This window comes from Orycteropus afer, unplaced genomic scaffold (genome assembly GCF_000298275.1).
Source record: "Orycteropus afer afer isolate SDZICR_OR568_19922 unplaced genomic scaffold, OryAfe1.0 scaffold00041, whole genome shotgun sequence".
Taxonomy (NCBI): Eukaryota; Metazoa; Chordata; class Mammalia; order Tubulidentata; family Orycteropodidae; genus Orycteropus; species Orycteropus afer.
Window position 1 is genome coordinate 9,186,232 of NW_006921628.1, and position 25,095 is coordinate 9,211,326.

At 37.2% G+C, this 25,095-nt stretch overlaps 1 protein-coding gene across 1 annotated transcript in view; it reads right to left on the reverse strand.

Annotated features, from left to right (window-relative positions):
• The window catches only part of CFAP20DC (CFAP20 domain containing), a 506,982-nt gene that overhangs the window by 90,354 nt on the left and 391,533 nt on the right, over positions 1–25,095 (reverse strand). Inside the window, exon 13 of the mRNA XM_042780469.1 lies at positions 17,132–17,509. Coding sequence (XP_042636403.1) covers positions 17,132–17,509 — 378 coding nt within the window. The remainder of the gene's footprint in view (positions 1–17,131; positions 17,510–25,095) is intronic.

The window sequence follows — 25,095 nt, forward strand, 5'->3', positions numbered from 1 at the left end:
CCCAACAGAAATAACCCAGGTGGACAACTTTAGCAATCAGGAGCTCCTCAGTTGCTCATAGAAAATCCCACCTTGGAGTTTACAAAGACTTATGGGTAGAAAAGCCACACTAAGTAATTTACTACACTGCACTACCCCAAATCTCAAAAACTGCTACTGTAAAGGGGATGATGGTTGTTACAAAAGATTATAATGTAAAAGGCAATGTAAGCAAAGAGACATACACAAACTAGTATGGCATTTCAGAAGAGAGGGAAGACACTTCTTGTAAGATCAACCAAAGCTTCATGGAGGAGATGGCACTTGGGCTAGGCTTTAAAGCATAAAAGTGATATGGCAACATATTCCAACTGTGAGGCAGGGAAACAAAGGGCAAGCCAGAAGTATGAAGTCTGTTTATATGAAATCATTAAATGATTACAGAGTCATTTAAGTATTACTGTTTGTCTTAGTTTCTTAGTGCTGTTATAACAGAAATTCCACAAGTGGGAGGCTTTAACAAATTTATTTTCTCACAATTTAGGAGGCTCGAAGCCTAAATTCAGGGTGTCAGCTATAGGGGAAGGCATTCTCTGTCCACTCTAAAAGAAAATTCTTGTCTCTTTCACCTTCTCTTCCTTGATTTGTGATTTCCACAAAGACTCAATTTGTGTGCTTGCTTTCTTCTGTGCCTAAGCTGCTCCTTTTAGTCTCAAAAGTGATTGACGTAAGACATCCTCCATACCAATATGGCCTCATTAACATAAAAAGAAAATCTTATTCCCAAATGGGATCATTTTTACAGGTACAGGACTATGATTCCAGTATCTATTTTTGGGGACACAAACCAACCCATACATGTTTTAAAAATGAAATCAGTTAATACTGTTCTGAAGCAACATGGACGAAAATACTTATAATTTAATCTAAACCTTGTTAAGACCAAATGGCTTCCCTTTTCCTGCCCAAATTTTATTAAAAGTCTAAGAACCTATGAAGACATCTTTCATATCACCCAAATGGAAATTACCCATATGTCCAGCAACAGCAGAATGGAGAAACAGATAATAGTGTATTCACACAGTGTAACACTATATTGCAATGAAAATGAGTGAAATGCAATTTCATAGAACAATATTCTGAATCTCAAAAACAAAATGCTAAGTGAGAGAAGCCACACACAAAAATGTATATACTGGTAAAAAACTAATCCATGTTGTTAAAAGTTATCTTTGAGGACAGAGTGACAGGAAGGGAGAATAAAGCGGCTTCTGGGAAGCTGGTATTGTTCTTTCTTTCTTTCTTTTTTCTTAATACATTTTATTGAAATATATTTTATGTACAGTGAAATATACAAAACTAAAGTGACATGGGTCAATGCTTTTTTTTTTCTTTTTGGCAGTATTTCTCCCCTTCCACCCCTAGTAACCAACAAAGAAAGCTTCCTTCTATATATAAACCTTTCCTTAACTTTCCACAATAATGAACTGTGATTGACTTATTTCACTCAGCATAATGTCCTCCACGTTCATCGATGTTATACAGTGTTCTGCAGATTCTACATTATTCTTTAGTGTTGCATAGTATTCTATTGTGTGCATGCACCATAGTTTGGTTATCCTTTCTTCTGTTAATGGACAAGTAGGCTGTTTCCATCTTTTTTCTATTGTAAATAGTGCTGTGATGAACATGGGTGCGCATGTATCTATTCTTGTCCTGGCTCTCACTTCTTTAGGACATACACCTAGCAATGGGATTGCTGGGTCAAACGCTATTTCTAATTCCAGCTTTTTAAGGAATTGCCATAATAGTGGTTGGTTATATCATTTTATAGTCCCACCAGCAGTGTATGAGAGTCCCAATCTCTTCACATTCTCGCCAGCATTTGATATTTTCTGTCTTGTTGACTGTTCTTTTTCTGGATCCAGAAAATGGGTACATGGTTTGTTCCATTTCTAAAAATTAATCAAGCTATAAACTCATAATGTGTGTACTTTTCTCAGATCAACAATAGTAAAAAAGTCTAAAAAAAAATAGTAAGGAAGTGATTATTTGTTAATTATTGGCACCTCACTCTTGACAGTCTTAGTGAAAAGAAAAAGCATTCTGTAAGTGTAGCTGAGCAATCACTATCAGTGTAGTTTCAAATTTGTATTTATTACTAAGTTTTGAAACTAATTAGAAAGTTTTGGAAGTTTTTTGGACCCCAACAAAGGATCAATAAAAGTACTGTAAGTCCATGTTCCCATGCTATTTTAAACTTTAATTGCTATTTTAATTTGAGGATTAATCTCTTCTCTACAGCTATTTGCAGACAGTATTTAATTTCTACATTGACATTTTAAATAATAAGTTTGTGTCTCTTCACCAACTAGCCATCATGAAAATATGTTTCAAATTCCTGAGTTACATACTTCACCCAAGAGTTTGCCTTGATTTACTCAGAGTTAAGGCCCACTAATGGTAAGAATGAAGAGAAGACAGTGGCCACAGATGGGGCTATAGGTGACACATGCTTGTACACATAACTAACTCATTCACAATTAACAATATTCAAGCATGCCAAACCAAAACCAAACTCACTGCTATGGAGTCGATTTGACTCATAGCGACCCCTCCTTGGGTTTCCGAGGCAGTATCTCTAAGGACGTCCTCCTTCTAGGGAGTGGCTGGTGGGTTTGAAGCCCCAGCCTTTTGGTTAGCAGTCAAATGCCTTAGGCGCTATGCCCCCAGAGCTCCTTCAAGCATGCAAAGGGGTACATTAAAACCTACTTTAAATGTAAACCACAATTCAGCTTGAAAAACTGCTAAATTTAAAGGATGCCACATCAACTTACATAGCATTAATCAGGAGTCAGGCCATCTCCAAGAACCCAGATCATGTTTTACGTCAACAGCATTCACACGGACCTAGGCATAACCAGACCCAATGTTGCTTCTGAAAGTTCTGTCACAAACATTTCACAACGTCATCTGGAAAAACTCCATAACCCCTAATTCAATCCATACTTCATTATCTACATGCACCAATCCCTTAAGATTGTCTCAGACAAAGGCATTCTTAGGTAATTAAATCCAATAGTGGAAAATTCCTTCTAAACAAATAACCTTCTATCTCACTTTTTTGGGGGGCATAAAAGGATTTTTTAAAAGATCTTTGTATTGATGTGCTATAGTTGTATAGAATTTTTCTTTAATCTATGCCCTAAAAAGAAACATACTTCCATATCTTTTGCTTTAATAGTCAGCTTGGTAATTTCAGAAAGAATTCTGAATAATAATTGACAAATATAGGTGAACTCACCTCACTAACCTCAAAGTGAGCTGACACACAATTTATAATTTTACAGCACCTATCTTCTGAGTTTAACAATAAACTATGGACTAGGAACAATCTAGTAAAGCCTAAGTGAACAGCTTTTATATTATTTTGAAGGATATTCCATCTATAAGACAACTGTAGCCTTGTACAAGTCTTCAAAGCATAGTTGTTGCTGTTGGGTGCTACTGAGCTGATTTTGATTCACAGCAACCCATGTGACACAGTAGTACTGCCAAGGGTATTCTTGGCTGTAAACTTTATGGAAGCAGATCTCCAGGTCTTTCTCCTGTGGAATAGCTAGGTGGGTTAGTGCCAACCTTTCAGTTAGCACCTGAGTGCTTAACTGTTGTGCCACCAGGGTAGCCATTCAGTAAATGGTAGTTTAAAATATTATTTAAATAACCAGGAGGAAAATAATTACTGAGACTGTTTACAGAAATTACAGTAGCAGATGTAAATCAACTGACATTTCAAGAGTAGGAAAATGATAACGTTAAGTTTTGATGTTTTAGAAAGTAAAAGATTGGTTCTAATTACTGTGGTAATAACACTGCACATACTGTTGCACATTATGATACTTTAAAGCTTAAAGTGGTAATCAAAGTTAAGTTGCCAGATGAACAAATATTTTTTTTCAATGGCCTCTAACTGGGGGTGGCAGTACAGAACAGTAGAAGGTCCACTGGTTCTTCTGGCCAAAACTCTTGCATTTGATATTCTGCTTTGTTACTTACTACCAGTTACCAGTTGTCATCAAGTTAATTCTGACTCATGGAGACACCTTAGTGTCAGAGTAGAACTGTGTTCCATAAGGTTTTCAAATGCTGATTTTTTGAAAGTAGAGCACCAGGACTTTCTTCAGAGATGCTTCCAGGTGGATTTGAACCTCCAACCTTTTTGGTTAGCAGCCAGATGCAATAACCATTTGCACCACCCAGATTGGTAGAAATTAAAGTATCTCTGCTTCTTTGTCTGTCAAACAGGAATGAAAACATATCTCTTGAGGGGTAGTGGTTTGAAATGGAGGCTGGAGATAATGCGTAGAGTACCTTGCAGAGGTGTACAAGGTGCTTGTATGCAGGAAGTACCCAAATCCTGAATGTCACATAAGAAGGTCCTTAGTCAAAGACCTCAGTGTGTTTAGAAAATTACTATCAGCCTCAAAAACCAAACTGCCGTTGAGTTGATTCCAACCCAGAGCAACCCTCACTGGGTTTCCAAGGCTGCAAATCTTTACGAAAAGAAATTGCCCTGTCTCCCTTTCACAGAGGGGCTTGTGGGTTTGAACTGCTGACCTTCGGGTGAGCAGCCAAATGCGTTATCCACTACATACCAAAGCTCCATACTACCAGCCTAACCAAAAAAACCAAACTCACCATCCTCGAGTCGGATCCAACTCATAGTGACCTCTCCTTGGGTTGCCGAGGCAGTATCACTATGGAAGTAGATTGCCCAACCTTCCTTCTGAGGAGTGGCTGGTGGATTTGAACTGCCAGCCTTCTGGTTAGCAGTCATATGCTTTAGGCACTATGTCACCAGAGCTCCCACTATCAATCAGTCTAGCACCTCTTAAAAAAAGTACAAAAATGGCTAGTATGACTTATTCCTATTTAAAATTAGGAAAACCAAGACATTAGAAGATGTATTTCTTCAATGACATTTGACTAGTAGGATTCTACCTTTAGCATCAGAATATAGTAGAATTGACAATGAAATGTTATACACAGGTAGTCCCCTACTTACAGTGTATTCAAATTATGATAAACTACACTTACACAAGCCTGGCTTTATTCTTTTTTTTCCTGGCTTACATAATGTATGTATAACTGGAGAAGCAAGGAGAGCTAATGTTGAAGCCATAAGGTTATATATAATGTTTCCAACCCTCAAAGAAAAATATTAGATTCATAAAGATACTGATAATAAAACTCAATAATAATGAAAACCAAAAAGAGAAGTATTTGACTTATGTCAGAACTGACTTGCAATGGAATCATTGGAATGGAACCCTGTTGTAAGTCAGGAATTACCTGTAGTGTTTGGCTAACCCACCAATGGATTCTCACATGTGATAGGCCCTTAATTTTTGTCAAGTCTTTCTCCTGACAATTTCTGAAACTTTTGAGAACTTGAAATTGTTCCTCTTCATCAGGAGAACTGGCACATTGTTTCTAATACCTAATCATCAGACATGCAGATGTCAAACTGTCCCAATGACTTCTGTCATTCCATATCACCACACAGAAATGTTGGTTCACAATTAAATTTATAATTATTTTTAACATACTTCTAGACTATTTTGCTTCTGTCAGCAACTAAATCAAACACTTTATATAAAGAGTAGGAAAGAAACAAATATTGAACAAGAAGGCCGTGCGCTAGGAGAAAGTTCTACCTGGGAAATTGCTATACCCAATTCAAATACTTTTATTGGCAGTGCAAATGTTATTTAATCATCAAATTCTGTGCTTCAGCAATATCAAGCAGTACACTGACAAATAAAATGGAAATAATGGCATCTTTTCAGAGACAAGAAAGTAGTTATGACAAAATATCAAATATCAGACCAGTTATTATTTCAAATACCAGGAGGGTCACCCATGGTGGACAGGTCTCAGAGAGCTTCTTTATAAAGACAGACTGGGAAGAAGGACCAGGCTACCCAGTTCTGAAAAAACTGGCCACTGAAAACCTTATGAACAGCACTGAAACAATGTCTGATATATTACTGGAAAACTTTATAAAGAACCGTGAAACACTGTCTGAGACAGTGCTGGACTATGAGCCCCTCAGGTTGGAAGGCACTCAAACAAGATTGGGGAAGAGCTGCCTCCTCATAGTAGGAGTCGACCTTAATGATGTGGATGATGTAAACCTTTTGGGACCTTCATCTGCTGATAGGGCACAACTCAAAATGGGAAGAAACAGCTGTACACATTCATTAATAATTGGAACGTGGAAAGTATGAATATAAATCTAGGAAAACTGGAAGTGTCAAAAATGAAATGGAAAGCATAAAGACTAATAAACTATTAGTGAGCTGAAATGGACTGGTATTAGCCATTTTAAAACAGGCAATCATATGATCTACTATGCCAGGAATGACAAATTGAAGAGGAGTGGCTGGTGGGTTTGAACCTCCAGCCTTCTTGCTAGCAGTCAAGTGCCTTAGGCACTATGCTACCAGAGCTCCTAAAATGCTATTAGTCCTTCCTAAACTCAATTCAACCCATCAACTATGAAACTGTTTTTGTTGTTAGGTGCTGGTGTCACATTCATCATCAAAAACAACATTTCAAACCTACCAGCCACTCCTCCGAAGGAGGTTGGGCAATCTACTTCTGTAGTGCTACTGCCTGGGAAACCCAAGGAGGGGTCGCTATGAGTTGGGTCTGACTCGATGGCACATAACACAACAACAACATCATCATGAAGTACAATGCTGTCAGTGATAGTATAATATCCACATGCCTATGACGAAACTAGACACCTACAATTTAGCTCTGTGAACATGGTAAGCACAGAAGGTATTCTCTGGAAAGGACGGGAGAGATGCTACTTGCTGCTTCTAAATATTTTTCTCTTTTCAGAATATCCCTAAGAAAACACTAATATGTTATGTGATAGAAGAAATACATTAATTAACTTTCATGTATACATTTAATTCAATCACAAACCAAACAAAACTCACTGCCATTGAGTTGATTCTGACTCACAGTGACCCCCTTCAGGTTTCTGAAGTGGTAAATCTTTACAGATGTAGATTGCTGGGAGTGGCTGGTGGGTGTGAACTGCCAGCCTTCTGTGAACTGCAGCCAGAGCTCCTTAATTCAACCACAGAGGGTAATAAACATATAACCGTATAGTTATCACTTACTAATAAGCTCTGGTGGCATAGTGTCTAAGGCATCTGACTGTTCATCAGAAGGTTGACAGTTCACACCCACCAGGCCTCCGCAGAAGGAAGACTGGGCAATCTACTTTTGTAAAGATTTACCGCCTCGGAAACACAAAGCAGGTGGCTATGAGATGGAATCAACTTGATGGCAGTGAGGTTTTTTTTTTTTTTTGCTTATGACTTATTGAACAGTACTTATAATTAATTTCTTTAATTTTACTGACTTTGAAAAGAATTTTTCTTGCTTTAGGATACCAGGCATATTGGTTTACATTTCTTACCACTTCTAAACAAGTAGAACAAAATATTCTGTCAGATTTTGCATAGGTGTTTTATATGCATTTAATTCTCAAAACAATCCTATGGATTAAACATTGTTATATTTCCATATTTTATATATGAGGTAACTCAGGGTCAAAGAGGTTAAGAAATGTGCCCAAGGTCACAGGTAAGAAGGAGGAAAGCCAAGTCTCAAGCCCAGGTCTGTCAGATTTGAGTTGGTACTTTGAACCATGGTACCTACTGCTCTTGACTTCTAAGTTTTGAAGAACAAAAACTGTGGCTGGAATTAACACAGGCCCCTGACTGGGGAAGGCTCTGAGGGTGGCAAAGGGGAAGGGTGGGTATTAGGTGGCCCAGGGCAGCATGAGGCCAGTGGGTACTTGTAGTGGAAACTGCAAAAGAAGGGTGAGGAGTCACCAACCTTAAGTGAACCTGCACATTTGGACCAGGACAATGAACAGATGTCCAATACACAGGAAAATTTGACCTTGAAATAAGTGTTTAGCAGCAATGAAACACTGTTGAAGCTCAAGCAAGTGAGGTGGTCAGAGACATTTATGAATTCTTCAAACAATGGTGTATTGTTGGAAAAACAGCTGCAGATGGCACACTTGAGTGGCAAATCTAAACAAACACAGATGGCTTACATTTGAACAAAGAGTATTACATACTCTGGAAAATATGTTTTAAAATTTTAAAATAATTTACCAACCCATTTTCCTCTTTAAGTCTGTGGAGCACAAAACATATATACAACAGTGAACTTTTATTATTTTCTAGAAAATATGTTGAGAGATATTCCCTACTCCAATACTGGGCTCAAGTACGTCAAGGGGGCAATGGAACTCATCTTCTCATATTATTCAAAGGAAGTGGCTTGACAATTAAAGGAAGAAATTTGCTCACATTATACTGTGGCCTAAAGTATCTTTGAAAGCATCCTTCCATAATTCAGTTTTGATTTTAAACAATGTAAACATAAATATTAAACTCAAAAGTTAAGTATAATTTATTTTACATTTTTTCCCTATAAAAAGTCATGTCTTTTTTTCTCCTCCCTAAACAAGATAGCTGAATTTGTAATTGGTAGCATATTTTGCCTTTCTCATGAAAATAACCATTCTTCAATAAGCTCAAAGTTTTCCTGGAGGTACAAAGCCCATTATATAAGTTATTTTTATTTATTTAAAGATTCACTTAATGACATTTGTAGGTTTAAAATGATTCATTCAAAACTGTTTGAATGCAGTTGTATGTGTGTAAAAGTTTAATTACTAGCTATCTACATGGCTGCAATATTACCCAGAGGGCTGTACTTCTTTCTTAATTAAAAATATTTGAACTTAATAATAGAGAACTCTATTAAATATGAATAAAACATTGCAAGGGAGAAGTTTACCAAGTAGTTAGAACAAATCAATTTCAGCAAGAGTTCCTTAAGAATTACTAGTACTTTTCCATATCAGGTGATTAGAAAGTTCTCAATACCTTCTTTTGTAAAAAGCTTTAATTTTCTTTTGTCATAAAGTCCTTTCAGGTTGGTACTCTGTGAGAGCAGATTTTCAATGGGATGCCCACTCACAATACATGACTGCAGTACCTTGGTGGCTAAGTTGATGGTTGAGTTACTCTTGCAATCTTCTGCAGCCCAGTAAATGACATGGCCATCTACTCAGGTGTTTAAATTGCAAACCTAGAAGTCATCCTTGATTCTGCCCATTTCCTCTTACCCATTACCCATACAATGTCAGTCCTATCTGCAAAATATTTCAGTAATCTTAGCATTTTTATTCATCATGATTCTGAACTAGAAGGAAGACTCATAAACAACCTGTGATATGCTGATGACACAACTTTGCTTGCTGAAAGTGAGGATGACTTTGAAGCACATACAGATGAAGATTAAAGACTACAGTCTGCAGTATGGATTACCTCAATATAAAGAAAACAAAAATCCTCACAACTGGTCCAATAAATAGCTTCATGAAAAATGAAGAAAAGACTGAAGTTGTCAAGGACTTCATAGTACTTGGTTCCATAATCAACATCAATGGAAGCAGCACTCACGACATCAGATGACATATTATATTGGGCAAATGTGCTGCAAAAGACTTCTTTCAAGTGATAAGGAGCAAAGATGTCTCCTTGAAGAGTAAGGTGAGCCTCATCCAAACCACGGTATTTTCAACTGCCTCTTATGCATGAGAGAGCTAGACAGTAAATAGGGAAGATCTACGAAGAGTTGCCCCCTTGATGTACTTGAGCCCAGTATTGGAGTAGGGAATATCACTCAACATATTTTCTAGAAAATAATAAAAGTTCACTGTTGAATAATGAAATGTGCAAAGACCTGGAGTCTGAAAACCAAAAGGGAAGAACACGCTCGGCATTTCTCAAACTGAAAGAACTGAAGAAAAAATTGAAGCCTTGAGTTGCAATATTGAGAGATTCTATGGGCAAAATATTGAATGATGCAGGAAACATCAAGAGAAGATGGCAGGAATACACAGAGTCACTGTACCAAAAAGAACTGATGGATCTTCATCCATTTCAGGAAGTGGCATATGATCTAGAACCAATGGTAATGAAGGAAGAAGTCAAAGCTGCAATGAAAGAACTGGCGAAGAACAAGGCTCCGGGAATTGATGGCATACCGATTGAGATATTTCAACAAACAGATGCCCCTTTGGAGGCACTCACCGAGTTATGCCAAGAGATTTGGAAGACAGCTACCTGGCCAACTGACTGGAAGAGATCCATATTTGTGCCCATTCCAAAGAAAGGTGATCCCACAGAATGTGGAAATTATAGAACAATATCATTAATATCACATGCAAGTAAGATCTTACTGAAGATAATTCAGAAACGTTTGCAGCAGTATATTGATAGAGAACTTCCAGAGGTTCAAACCGGATTCAGAAGAGGACGTGGAACAAGGGATATCATAGCTGTTGTCAGATGGATCTTGGCTCAAGGCAAAGAATGCCAGAAAGATGTTTACTTGTGTTTTATTGACTATGTAAAGGCATTTGATTGTGTGGATCATGACAAATTATGGATAACATTGAGAAGAATGGGAATTCCCGAGCACTTGATTGTACTCATGAGGATCTTATCTTGACCAGGAGGCTGTCGTTCGAACAGAACAAGGGACACTACATTGTTTAAAATTAAGAAGGGAGTGCGTCAGGGTTGTATTCTTTCTCCACACTTATTCAATCTACATGCTGAGCAAATAATCCGAGAAGCTGGACTATATGAAGAAAAACGTGGTATCAGGATTGGAGGAAGAATCATTAACAACCTGAGATATGCAGACAACACAACTTTGCTTGCTGAAAGTGAGGATGACTTAAGGCACCTACTGATGAAGGTTGAAGAATACAGTCTGCAGTATGGATTATGTCTCAATATAAAGAAAACAAAAATCCTCACAACTGGACCAATGAGCAGCATCACAATAAATGGAGAGAAGATTGAGGTTGTCAAATAATTCACGTTGCTTGGTTCTACAATCGATGCCAACGGAAGCAGCAGTCAGGACATTAGATGACGTGTAGCATTGGGAAAGTCAACTGGGAAGGAACTGTATCAAGTGCTGAGGGGCAAGGATATCTCCTTGAGGACTAAGGTGCACCTGACACAAGCCATGATATTTCCAATCACCTGGTATGCATGTGAGAGCTGGACAATGAATAAGGAAGACCGAAGAAGAGTTTTTGAGTTGTAGTGCTGGCGAAGAATGCTGAAAGTACCATGGACTGCTAAAAGAACTAACAGATCTGTCCTGGAGGAAGTGCAGCCAGAATGCTCCTTGGAAGCAAGAATGGCCAGACTTCGTCTCACCTATTTTGGTCATGTTGTCAGAAGGGACCATTCCCTGGAGAAGGATGTCATGCTTGGTAGGGTGGAGGGTCAACGAAAGAGGGGGAGGCATTCAATGAGATGGATTGACACGGTGGCTGCGATGATGGGCTCAACTATAGCAGGGATTGTGGGGCTGGCACGGGATCAGGCAGTGTTTCATTCTGCTGTGCATGGGGTTGCTATGAGTCAGAAATGACTCGACGACACTTAACAACAACAACAACAACAAGAGTTGATGCTTTTGAGTTGTAGTGTTGGAGAAGAATGATAAGAGTACCATGGTCTGCTGAAAGGATCAACAAATCTGTGCTGGAAGAAATACTGCTGGAATGTTCCCTGGAAGCGAGAATGGCCAGACTTTGTCTCACCTACTTTGGTCATGTTGTCAGAAGGAACCATTCCCTGGAAAAGGATATCATGCTAGGTAAAGTGGAGAATCAATGAAGGGGAAGGCCCTCAATGAGATGGACAGACACAGTGGCTGCAACGATGGGCTCGGGTATAGCAAGGATGTGAGGCTGACATGGGACTGCACAGTGTTTTGTTCTGCTGTGCACAGGTTGTTGTGAGTCAGAGATGACTTGATGGTACCTAATAACAACTAGAACATTCTGAATTATTACAGTCATGTCTCAATTGCATCACTGCTTCCATTCCTGGATTGTTGCAATCTATTCTTGACACAGCCAGGTAAATCTTTTTAAATGTATATAAGACTACGTTATAGCCTTGCCTAAAGCCCTTCAAATATTTGCCATTGCACTTGGAATAAAGTCTGCCCTCCTTACCACCACCCTCATGGTTACATATGACCTGGGGTCTGTTCACTCCTCTGACTTTGTCTTCTACTTTCCTCTTGCCCATATAGCCTACCTAAAAAACAAAACAAAACAAAAACTCACTACCTTCGAGTCGATTCTGACTCATAGTGACCCCCACTGGGTTTCCAAGACTGTAATTTTTATGCAAGAAGATTGTCCCATCTTCCTTCTGAGGAGTGAGGAGAGGTGGACTTGAACTTCTGACCTTCCTACATCAGCCTAATTTAGTCCTCAAAGATGCTGAATTCAGAAACTTTGTACCTCCTGTTTCTGATTCCTAAAGAATGATGTCCAGGCCTTAAACTTTAGATCTCAGGTCAAACATTATCTATTTAGATCCCACCTAAAATACAGGAGCTCTGGTAGCCTAATGCCTAAGGCACTTGACTGCTAACCAGAAGGCTGGCGGTTCTAACCCACCAGCCATTCCTTGGAAGGAAGGCAAGGCAATCTACTTTCATAGTGATACTGTCTCGGAAACCCAAGGAGGGGTTGCTATGAGTCGGGTCCAACTCGATGGCACATAACAACAACAACAACAACCTAAAACACTCACCATTGCTTCCAACTCTGCTACTCTATAATATCACCCTGTTTTTTTCTTTCTACACCCTTACCACAGCACATATTTACTTTATATACTTATTCAAAACGAGTGAAATATTTCAGAATAAATTTAACAAAAGAAGTGTAAGACTTTGTACAATGAAAACTACAAAACACTGTTGAAAAAAAACTAAAGATCTAAATAAATGTAGGAGTCCTGGGTGATGCAAATGGTTTTTGTGCTCAGCTGCTAATCTAAAGGCTGGTGGTTTGAGTCCACCCAGAGAGCCTTGGAATAAAGGCCTGGTGATTCATCTATTTCCAAAAAAAAAAAAAAAAAAAATTAAGCCATAAATCCTACTAAGGACAGGTTCACCCTGACACATATAGGGGTGCCATGAGTCAGAGTTGATTTGATGGCAACTGTTCCCTTTGTTGTTAAATAAACAGAAAACAGCCCATAGACTGGAAGGCTTGGTATTGTTAAGATGGCAATATTCCCCCAGATGAGCTACAGATTCAACACTATCCTAATAAAAATTTCAACTGCCTTTGATACAAAAATTGACTAGCTGAACTTAAAATTTATAAGAAAACACAAGGGACACACAGCAAAGCAAAAATAATCTTGAGAAGCAAAGTTAGAAGACTCATACTTCCTTATTTCAAAACTTACTACAAAGCCACAGTAATCAAGACAGTGTGGTATTGGCATAAAGACAAGACATACAGAAAAACAGAACAGAATTGAGAAGCCAAAAGTAAATCCATCCAAATATGGAAAGCTGAACAAAAACAAAGGACCAAAAAACATTAAAAAAAAAAAAAAAAAAATCCTTACATGTATCCATAATTGATTTTCAACAGCGTGCTTTTCAACAGCGTGCCAAAACACTAGATGTCCACATGGAAAAGAATGAAGTTGGGCCCCTGCCTTACACCATATACTAAAATTAACTAAAAATCAATCAACAATCTAAATAGAAGAGCTAAAACTATAAAACTCTTAGGGGGAAAAAGGAGTAAATTTTTGTGACTGTAGATTAGGCAATGCTTTCTTAGATATAACACCAAAAGCACAAGCAACAGAAGAAAAAAAAAAGATAAATTCAATTTCATAAAAAAACAAAAGCGTGTTTCATAGGATACTGTTAAGAAATGAAAAGACAACTTATAGAGTGGGAAAAAGTATTTACACATAAAAAAAGACAAGTGTTGACTAGGATGTGGAAAAATTGAAACTCTCATACATTGCTATGGGATTATAAAATAAAGCAGTCACTTTGAAAAAACAATTTGGCAGTTCCTTGAAAGGTAAAACACAGAACTGTGGTATGATCTAGCAATTCCATTCCCAAGTATATACTAAGTATATAAAAACATATATCTACATAAAAACTTGTACATGAATGTTCCTAATAGTCTGAAATAATAACAACTTAAATGTCCATCAACTGATGAATGGGAAAACAAAATGTAGTTATTCATAAAATGTTATTCAGCTATAAAAAGGAATGAAGTACTGATATATTCTGCAACATGGATTAACTTAAAAATATTATTTTAAGTACAAGAAGCAGACACAAAAGGTTACATATTGTATGATTCCATTACATGAAATGTCCAGAGCTGGAAAATCCATAGACAGAGCAGACTGGTGGTTGCTGGAGGTTGGGTGTATGGAGGAATGGAGAATGACTGCTAACGAGTGCATGGTTTCTTTTTGGGGTGACAAAAATGTTCTGAAATTAGATAGTGTGATGGGTGTATGTATAACGCTGTCAACAGACTGAAAACCAATGAATTATACATGTTGAAAGGGTGAATTTTACGGTATGTGAATTAAATCTCAAAAATATTAATTTTAAAAAGTCACCCCTATAGTCTCTTGGACTGGGGAAAAAAATCTCCGTGGAGTTATTAAGCACACAACACTCTTGTAGAGGAACCTTGTTTTTATAGATTCTTAGCTGCAAACTTCAAGTGAAGAGAATGTCAACTACTGGAAGTCTTTCACTTGAGCATGATCTTCCCATTTTAAAGGCTTCTGTGGAAGAACACTCTACTCCAACTGCAAATTTACTCTGAAATACAGCACATATGCTTATGTTTTCAATAATTTATATCCTACTAAGGTGACACCATCAATAAGCACTCGTTCACAAATGTTAGTCATAAGATTGTAGTGATCATGTGGGTTATTAGACATAAAATTTCACTGGTCTGAATTTTGACACTGAAATCAAATGTTCCTGCAGGAATGGGAAGCAATGCATTTGTGCATGAAGCTCTTTTCCACTCTTCAACCCTTTGAAGTGGTTGCTCTGAGTCAGTTTCCTCAGCTGTAAAATGGAATAGTAATATCTCACAGAGTTCCTGTGAGTAACAGGAGACATGTTAGGCTTGTGCTTCGTAATCTGCAGTGTGCAGCTATAAGAAGTCTCCTGAGTTCATCCAAATGGCTTCTGAGAAGTCTTATCCTATAAGCCTCTTAAATGAACAAAATAGATGAGAGCAAGCCTTCCCTCCCACCACACACCCCAACTCTGGTCTCTTTACTCCTTTTCTTATTCCTTGGTATTATTAGAGAAGATTATTTTTTAGGAAGTATGGCCAGATACTTAAAGTTCACTTGTGCCTTAAGTTCCCAAGCTTATGATCATGCTCTGGTTTTATTTCTACAGAATGAAAAAAATAAGTGAAAAGCCTTGTTTTTGGATATATAGGATGACAGACTGCATATTACAGAAGTTGGTGGCAAAAAAATTAAAGGAAAACTTAGAGGAACACCTCTGGAAAATGTGCGTTGGTCTGGTTCTGGAAGTACAGTACTGGCTACAGTCAAGTAAAACCATGTTGCACGACAAATCGGTAAGGCTAAGTTAGTAGCTGTGTTCAAGTTTGTTAGTACATCCCAAAGAAATAAATTTATAGTTAGGCAGAACTAGAAAATTGGTTTGTTTTATAAAATAGTTTCAAAAATGAAAAACATTAAAAAATAAACAATCATCATCTAAATCAACATAAAACAAATGCATTCCTACTAGATGAAGTGACTTACTATTTCTTTATACATGCACACACACACATTCATGTGAAATAAAAAGGGGAAAACACATACTATTTTTATCTTGGGTATTTTTTGAGGAGAAGCCATCACTTGATAAGACAAAACAAATGTTTTCACAGCATAGCATGGTGGATATGGGCAGTACTTCTAGAGTCAGATAATCTAGGTTCAAGTAGTGATTCTACTATTAAATAGCTGTTGGGCTTGAACAAACTGCATAATCTTTCTAAACCTTAATTTCTCATTTGAAAAGTGGGGATGATGATAGCCCCTACCTGTCAGGGTGATTATGATGATTAATGAAATACTACATGGAAAAAGGCTTGGTAAAATGTCTTACATATATTAAGTATTCAAGAGGTATCAGCTAGGTGGTGCAAATGGTTAAGTGCTCAACTAGCTGAAAGGCTGGAGGTTCAAAGACACCCAGAGATGTTGCAGAAGACAGTCCTGGTGACCTGCTTCCAAAAGGTCACAGCCTTGAAAATCTTATAGAGCAGTTCTACTCTGCACACGTGGGGTTGTCATGAGTCAGAACTGACTTGACAGAAACTAACAAAAAGGATATATATGTTTATTGCCTGTGCTAGGTAACAATCCATTCTAAATTGCTTGGAACAAAAATGAAATAAAATCTTCACATTTTAACATGTACAGAATATTTAGGACACAGCACATAAAGAAAATATTTATTATTTTTTTAAAACAAAATGTGTCATTTGTTCTGTCTAGCCTCATTTGTTCTCCAGTTTCTAAGTGGAGCTTTGGGGGAATATAAGGAAGAGAAGTACTACCACAGGAAGGAAAAAAATCAATCTGATGGACATGAATACAGCCACCAAACTAGCCTAGGGATTTATTCGATGACACTGTTTTACTGTTAACCTTCACTCATCTCATTTATTATTTCGGGGAACTGCCACAAAGAGACCAGAAAGTGAACAGAATAATGATGTTTTTATGGCTCCTAATGTAGATTGTTATTGAAAATCTGTCAATTTTACTGGCAAGCTTTTGGCTCAAAAATAAGATCTTCATCTATAATTTGTAGACAGTGATAACTAAAATTAGAGGAAGTAACTGGGAAATAAAAAATAACTATTATGATGAAAACTACATAATTATCTTTCTCATTAAAAACATGAGGTATTCTATTATCATTAGGACATGCAAAATACTCTTTAACAGCTGCTGTTCCTGAACTAAAACATATCTGAGTAAGAGGGAAAATACATTACTGATCACCCAAATGGTGAAAAATAGATTCTGCTGTAAATGTGTGTGAAGTGGAACAGAACAAAGCAGATGTATTGCCCATGCACATAAGCCAAAGTGAAGGCACTTACAGATACCTGAGGGATCAGTCTCATCTTTTCCCCTGAGATTTCTTTTAGGAAGGTTTTGTTTATCGAAGCTGGCACATGATGAGCTGGTAGGTCCTTTGCTTTGATAATGGGATCTGGAGTTTTCTGAGAAGATTCACACCTTACTCCAGGGGGAGAAAGGCATGGTACAGGCACCAAACTTGTTTCAAAGTCATTCCTTTCTATCTGCTTCGCCATGGAATTCTGGTTTTCAGACACTCCTGCTTCCATGTAGGCACTTTTGAGATATCCATTTCTTGTCAGCCTCACAGCTTTCCCCAGCATACTGTCTAATGTTAACTGAGTTAACCCTGAAGAAATAGTTGTTGGGCTTGGAGAACCCGGGATACTGTGGTTACCCTACAGTGGAGAACAAAGTTAAAAGCATTTTGAGCAGAAACTTGTGCTATATAGGTTATTGAGTATAAGTTCCTAAATAAAAGTATTTATTTTAATTTGCAATGAAAAATACAATATAACTAACTAAAAAAAGCAATGAAAATAGAACCATTTGCTAAAATTCCCTGCTATGTGGAATCTGGTCTGGGTAAAGCATATTTTTTATCCCTCAGTAATAAGAGAATATTAAGAATTAGTCATTCAAATATATTCTAAAAGAAGATCTACTGGAAGTTACCAAAACATTTAAGAATTGTACACTTTGACTTCCTGATATGCCAACTCCATGGGCAGACAAAGGACTAGAACTTACAGTATCTAGCTTACTTAAGTAGGGAAAAGCTTATGAATGGACCTACCAAAGTGTTTCTGCCTTATATTATTGTAGGGTACTTTCACTGTTCAAGAGCAATAGATAACAGAACGTATTTTGTAAAATATTTTTTCATACATGAAAATTTCAATTATAGAAAATATTTTTTTTTCCTCGTACAAAATATGAACTTTATTGTGTTTGGGAAGCTGAAAGTGAAAGCTACAAGAATTTTACAAGTGTACAGTTCTGTGATTATCTCCAGGAAAGGAAAAGTTTCAATTTTTAGAATCTGACAAAAAGAAATTATACACATAAAATTAATGACCATGAAAGTAAATAATGTAAACAGGAAATATAGTCCTATTTCAGATGGCAGATTATGTTATAAAATAATAAATTTAATGAAATAACTAATGTGATCATTGCTTGTACTTATCACAATAGAGTTTTTCAATTTTACTCATCTGTGTAAATGTGTAATAAATAGAAAGGCATTAAAATGATAGAACAAGAAAAAGTCAATAGAAGTAGAATACTTTATCAAGACATCAACTGATGTCTGACATAATGTATAGATTAACATTCAGTTTCAGTAAGCAATTCCCACCTCTCCCTTTATAGCTACACAAAGCCAAGCATCTAGCTATTTCCAAACTTTGACATTTTAAAAACAAAATATCTGGGTGAGTGACTGGATTCTTCATTTTCTTTTGGAATGTTTGGTTATCATACACACTTAACATAAAGGTCACTCTCTAAGGTGAAATCTCCCTCTCTATAGATTTAAAGTGTGATAAGGGTGAGAGAGTTTACCTCAGGTTGGGCACAGGACAAAGGAGGAACTGATCAAAACTTCTAATTAGAAAGGAACACACAGATTCTGAGGAAGATGGTGTCCTACTAACAGACCACATGCTAAGTCTCTCTATCAACAGAGATTTCGAGAAACTGGTAAAGGAGACGTAAATAATGACACTGGAGTTATGAGTAGCTAATAGGTCCAGTAAAGGTGGCAAAAGGTAGCAAATCAAGTTAGTGGGAAAAATAAAAAAGCCCACCCAGCTGCCAGAGCCAAAGAAAAGTCATTAGAAATACAAAGGAGATCAAGGAGGAGAAAAAAAAATAATCATGGAACCAACAGGCATTAAAGACTCAGAATAGTCATATTGAGAGTTTTTCAAGGTGAGCTGGGGCTGCAAGTGACAGTGAAGATCGTACTGCAAAATGGAACAGGACTCCTTAGCTTAAGATGCTACAGAGTCTGGAAAGGAGTGGGGAAAAGGGAAGAGAAACTCTCTCCAAATAAACAGAATCCAAACTGGAGACACGGCAGTGGGCTTGAGTCTAACTCTCAGCAACACTTTTTAGCAAAAAAAAATTTCATGACTTGTGGATCCACACAGAGGCCCTTTGTTCTTTGGGTGAGACAACAGGTTTGAACTGTGGGATTCTGACTGGAGGCTGGGCACCACCATCAGCAGACTGCTCCAAACAGAGCCAGGGGCTGTGGTTGTTCTCTCTGTGCCTGTATTGCTGACTGAATTATCTTGCTATGCACAGAAAGCATCCTCTGGCTTTCTCTCCTGGGGATCATTTCTTGCAATGATCCCCCTTCTCTTGTGGCGGTGCACCAGAGAGTGAACCGATTCTGCCACAGCAGCCAGTTCCCAAGGCTGCTGGCTGAACATAACTGGAGGGATCCCTCCTCTAATACCTTATCCCCCCTTAAATTCTTTCTACTATCCTTGTGCCCAATTTTTCTTCCTTTACACCTGGTCCCTCGCTCCACTGCTCCTTGTTTTCCTTCATTTTTGCCAAACCTTCATCCTTCTTACCTGTTCATTTTTGTTTTCTCTTTTTCTTATATTCTTTTTCCTTTCCCCTATTTCTTCTCATGTATCTTTGTTCTATCTTTTCATCTTCTCCTTCACTTTTTTCCCCTGCCTCATCCAAAAGGAAAACCATATTAACCCTCCACTAGTCAGCCATAGCTACTACACTAACCACCTCACCCAAAAGACAAGTAACAGCAATAGCTCCTGCACCACAGGATCAATGACAGATGGTGGATAACACCTGCTCATCCCAAGTGCAAATCTTCTTCACAACAAACAGAGTCCTACACCCACATCTCCACCACTGATTCTATCAACACAGAGAAAGCTGGAGAGTGACCCAGTAGAGCTGAGTTAACAACCAAGGAAGTATACCTGTTCCACACTTCCGGATATAGTAAAACATAAAACCAGGGTGAAACAAATCAGTACATAACTAACAAATAAAGACAACAACTTCAAAATGTCTAGGAAGCAACAGACAACTTCAAATCAAACAGAAAAACAGGACAAGATAGTAGAAACAAGTACCCAAGCTAAAGTATTAGGAAATCTCCCTGAGGAGGAACAAGCAATAGAACAATCTGATAAGGAATTCAGAATATATATATTCTAACAGCCCAAGGGAACTATAAACAGAAGCAATGAGAACACAGACAGTACCCTGGAAGAAGTCAGGAAAATTATTCAAGAACAAAATAATAAAACAAATACACAATTAGAAATCCATAAGAGGAACACTAAATTACAGAGATACACATTGCAAGGACAAAAGAGTACACTAGAACTGGCTGAAGAATGCATTTCCCAGCTAGAAGACAAAGCCCTTGATGGTAGCCTAAATGAAGAAAATATCAAAACAAAGATGAAGAGAAATGATGAAAACCTAAGAGTTATATTGGATGACATGAAAAGAAACAACATATGCCTGATTGGAATCCCAGAACAAGAGGAGGCAAAAAAACAAAAACAAAAACAAAACAACAACAAAAACAAAACACACTGAGAAAATTGTCAAAGACTCGCTAACAGAAAATCTTCCCCATATCATGAAAGAAGAAAAGATATACATTCAAGAAGCTCAAAAAAACCCATACAGGATAGATTTCAAGGGAACGTCACCAAGGCATATCTCAATCAAACTTCCCAAAACCAAAGACAAAGAAAGAATCTTGGGAGCAGCTCAGGAAAAATGAAATGTCACCTACAATGGGCAACCAGGAAGATTAAGCTCTGGTTTCCTAGCAGAAACCATGCAGGCAAGAAGGCAATGGGATGGCACGTATAAAATCTTGAAGGAAAAGAATTGCCAATGAAGAACCATATATACTCAGCCAAACTGTCCCTCAAATATGAGGTGAAATCAAGACATTCCCAGACAGACCAAAATTAAGGGAATTTGTGAAAACCCTACAAGAAGCACTAAAGAGAGTCCTTCCAATAGAAAACCTACAACAGAGAACAACAAATGAAAATCAAAACACTTGACACCACCACCTAGAAACCAAATCAGAAAAAGATTCTCAAAATAAGCTCACAAAAAAATGTACAAAGAGAAACAGGGGAGTCAATCTGCAGACGACACTAGCAACAAAGCAAATAGAGGGAATAAAAGTTTCAATTACAAACTTCCAAATGGAGAGGAAGACAGGATAATGTCTATATAGAACACACTGTCCCAACTTTGGGAGATAAGTATTTACTTCAGGGTAACCACAAAGAAAATTAACAATCCTTCTAACCAAACTAAAAAAGAAGAAAATCACAGGGGCTTAGTAAGCACAAAACCAACAATAATGAAGAAATGAGAGAAAAACACTTGATAACAAAATGAACTCAGTACAGGAAAATATTTGGAACAAAGAAATTACCAACAGTACAACAAAAAACACAGTAAAATGACAGCAATAATTTCACAGCTAGCACTAATTACACTCAATGTGAATGGACAAAATGCACCAGTCAAGAGAAAAGTGGTAGACTAGATAAGAAAAGAAGGCCCATCGATATGTTGCCTGCAAGAAACCCACCTTAGACACAAAGACATAAATAAATTAAAAATCAAGGGGTGGAAAAAAATGTATCAAGCTCAAGGCAAACAAAAAAGAGCAGGAGTGGCAATATTAATTTCTGATAAAATAGACTTCAAGATGAAAACCAGCATAAGGGACGAAGAAGGACATTATATGATGTTAAAAAGGTCAGTTGATCAAGAGGACATTACCATAATAAATATCTATGCACCCAATGAAAGAGCTCCAAAATACATAAAGTAAATATTAATTGAATTGAAAGGAAAAATAGACAACTCTACAATAGTAGCAGCACTTTAACACACCACTTTCAAGTAAGGACAGAACACCTAGGAAAATACAACAAAGACAGAAGAATTCAACAACACAATCAAACACCTTGACCTCATAGACATATACAGAGCACTCCACCCAACTTAAGCACAATACACATTCCTCTCCAGGGCACATGGATCATTCTCCAGAATAGTCATATGTCAGGTCACAAAACAAGCCTCAATAAATGTAAAAACAATGAAATACTACAAAACATCTCCTCAGATCACAATGCTATAAAATTAGAAATAAGTAATAGGAGAACCAAGAGAAAAATAATAAATTATGTGGAAACTAAATAATACATTGCTCAAAAACTATGGGGTAACAGAAGAAATAAAATGTGAAACAAACAAACAGAAAATTCATAGAAACAAATGAGAATGAAAAGATAACCTACCAAAACATTTGGGACACAGTGAAAGCAGTACTCAGAGGTCAATTTACAAAAATAAATGGACACTTCAATAAAGAAGAAAGAATCAAAATCACCAATTTAACTCAACAACTCCAATGATTAGAAAAAGAGCAATAAAAGAGACCTATGGTATCCAGAAGTAAGAAAATAATAAAGATCAGAACAGAAATAAATAAAGCAGAAAACAAACAAACAAAAAAAACAATAGAGAAAATCAACAAGACAAGAAGGTGGTTCTTCAAAAAGATTAATGAAATTGATAAACCACTGGCAAATTTAACAAAGGAAAAGAGAAAATGCAAATAATACAAATAATAAATGAAAAGGGTGATGTCACAACAGAACCAAGTGAAATAAAAAAGATAGTAACAGAATATTATGAAGAACTATACTCTAACAGATTCGAGAACCTACAAGAGAAGGACAAATTTCTAGAAACACAAGACCTACCTACACTAACCCAGTCTGAGATAGAGCACTTGAACAGACTCATAGCAAAAGAAGAAACTGAGCAGGTCATAAAACAACTACCCACCAAAAAAAAAAAAAAAAAAAGTCCTGGCCCAGATGGCTTCACTGGAGAATTATGTCAAATGTGAAGGGAAAAGCTAACACCTATACTACTCACACTATTCCAGAACACAGAAAATGATGGAATATTCCCAAATTCATTCTATGAGGCAAGCATAACACTGATACCAAAACCAGGTAAAGACACCACTTAAAAGGGAAACTACAGACCAATAACCCTCATGAATAGAGACACAAAAATCTTCAACAAAATACTAGCCAACAGAATTCAACAACATATCAAAAAAATAATACACCACGACCAAGTGGGATTCATACTACATGTGCAAGGATGGTTCAACATCAGAAAAAAAATCAATAAAATCCATCACATAAATAAAACAAAGGGAAGAACCACATGATCATATCAGTTGATGCAGAAAAGGCATCTGATAAACTCCAACACCCATTCCTGTTCAAAACTCTCAGCCAAATAGGAATAGAAGGAAAAATCCTCAGCATAATAAAGGGTACATATACAAAACCAACAGCTAACATTACTGTCAATGGAGAATGACTCAAAGCATTCCTCTTGTGAATGGGAACTAGACAAGGATGCCCTCTATCACCATTTCTATTTAAACACTATATTGGAAGTCCTAGCCAGGGCAGTAAGACAAAACCAAAAAACCAAACCAAACTCACTGTCATCGAGTCAATCATGACTCATATTGACCCCCCTTGGGCTTCTGAGGCAGTATCTATATGCAAGTAGATTGCCCAGTCTTCCTTCCGAGGAGGGGCTGGTAGGTTTGAAGTGCCAGCCTTCTGGTTAGCAGTCAAAGAAAGAGAAAAAAAAAAAAAGGCATCCAAATTGGCAAAGAAGACATAAAGCTACCTCTATTTGCAGATGACATGATCCTACATATAAAAAACCCGAGACTCAGCAAATAATTACTGGAACTAATAGAAAGGTTCAGCAAAGTGTCAGGATACAAGGTCAACATATAGAAATCAGTTGGATTCCTCTACATCAACAAAGAGACCTCTGAAAAGGAAATAAGGAAAACAATACCATTTACAATAGCTACTAAAAGATAAAATACTTACAAATAAATCTTACCAGTGATGTAAAAGCCCTATACAAAGAAAACTACAAAACACCACTACAAGAAACTATAAGGGATCTACAGAAATGGAAGAACATATACCATATTAATGGATAGGAAGATTAAATATTGTGAAGCTGTCAATACTATTCAAAGCAATCTATGCATTCAATGCAATCCCAATCCAGGTTCCATCAGCATTCTTTAAGGATATGGAAAAACCAATCACTAACTTCATATGGAAAGGAAAGAGACCTTGAATAAGCAAGCAAAGCACTGCTGAAGAAGAAAAACAAAGTAGGAGGTCTCAAACTCCCAGATCTCAAAACCTATGATATAGCCACAGCAGTCAAAACAGAATGGTACTGGTACAATGATAGACAAATTAGACCAATGGAATAGAATCAAAATCCCAGAAATAGACCTATTCATTAATGAATAGCTGATCTTTGACAAAGGGCCAAAACCCATTAAATAGGGGAGTGATAGCCTCTTTAACAAATGGTGCTGGGAAAACTGGATATCCACTTGTGGAAAAATGAAATAAGACCTATACTTCACCCCATACACAAAAATGAACTCAAGTTAGATCAAAGACTTAAAACTATACAGCTCATCAAAGATAAAATAGGGGCAAATCTAGGGGCCCTAATTTATAGCATAAATAGACTATCAAGCATAATTCCAAATGCTCAAGCAATGGAAGAGAAGTTAGATGCCTGAGATCTTTTAAAAATTAAATTCTTATGTGCATCAAGTGGTCACTGCTTGGTCACAGCCAGCTAACCAGAGAGACCGAGTAGTTGAACCTGTAGGCTTGGGGCCATAGTTGCAGGGGACATCAAGCTCAATTGGCATAACATACTATACAAAACATTGTTCCACCTCCTACTTTGGTGAGTAGTGACTGGGATCTTAAAAGCTAGCAGGCTGCCATCTAGATGTAACAATGGGTCTCTCCTCATCCAGAGCAAAGAAGAATGAAGAAAACCAAAATTCATGGAAACAATT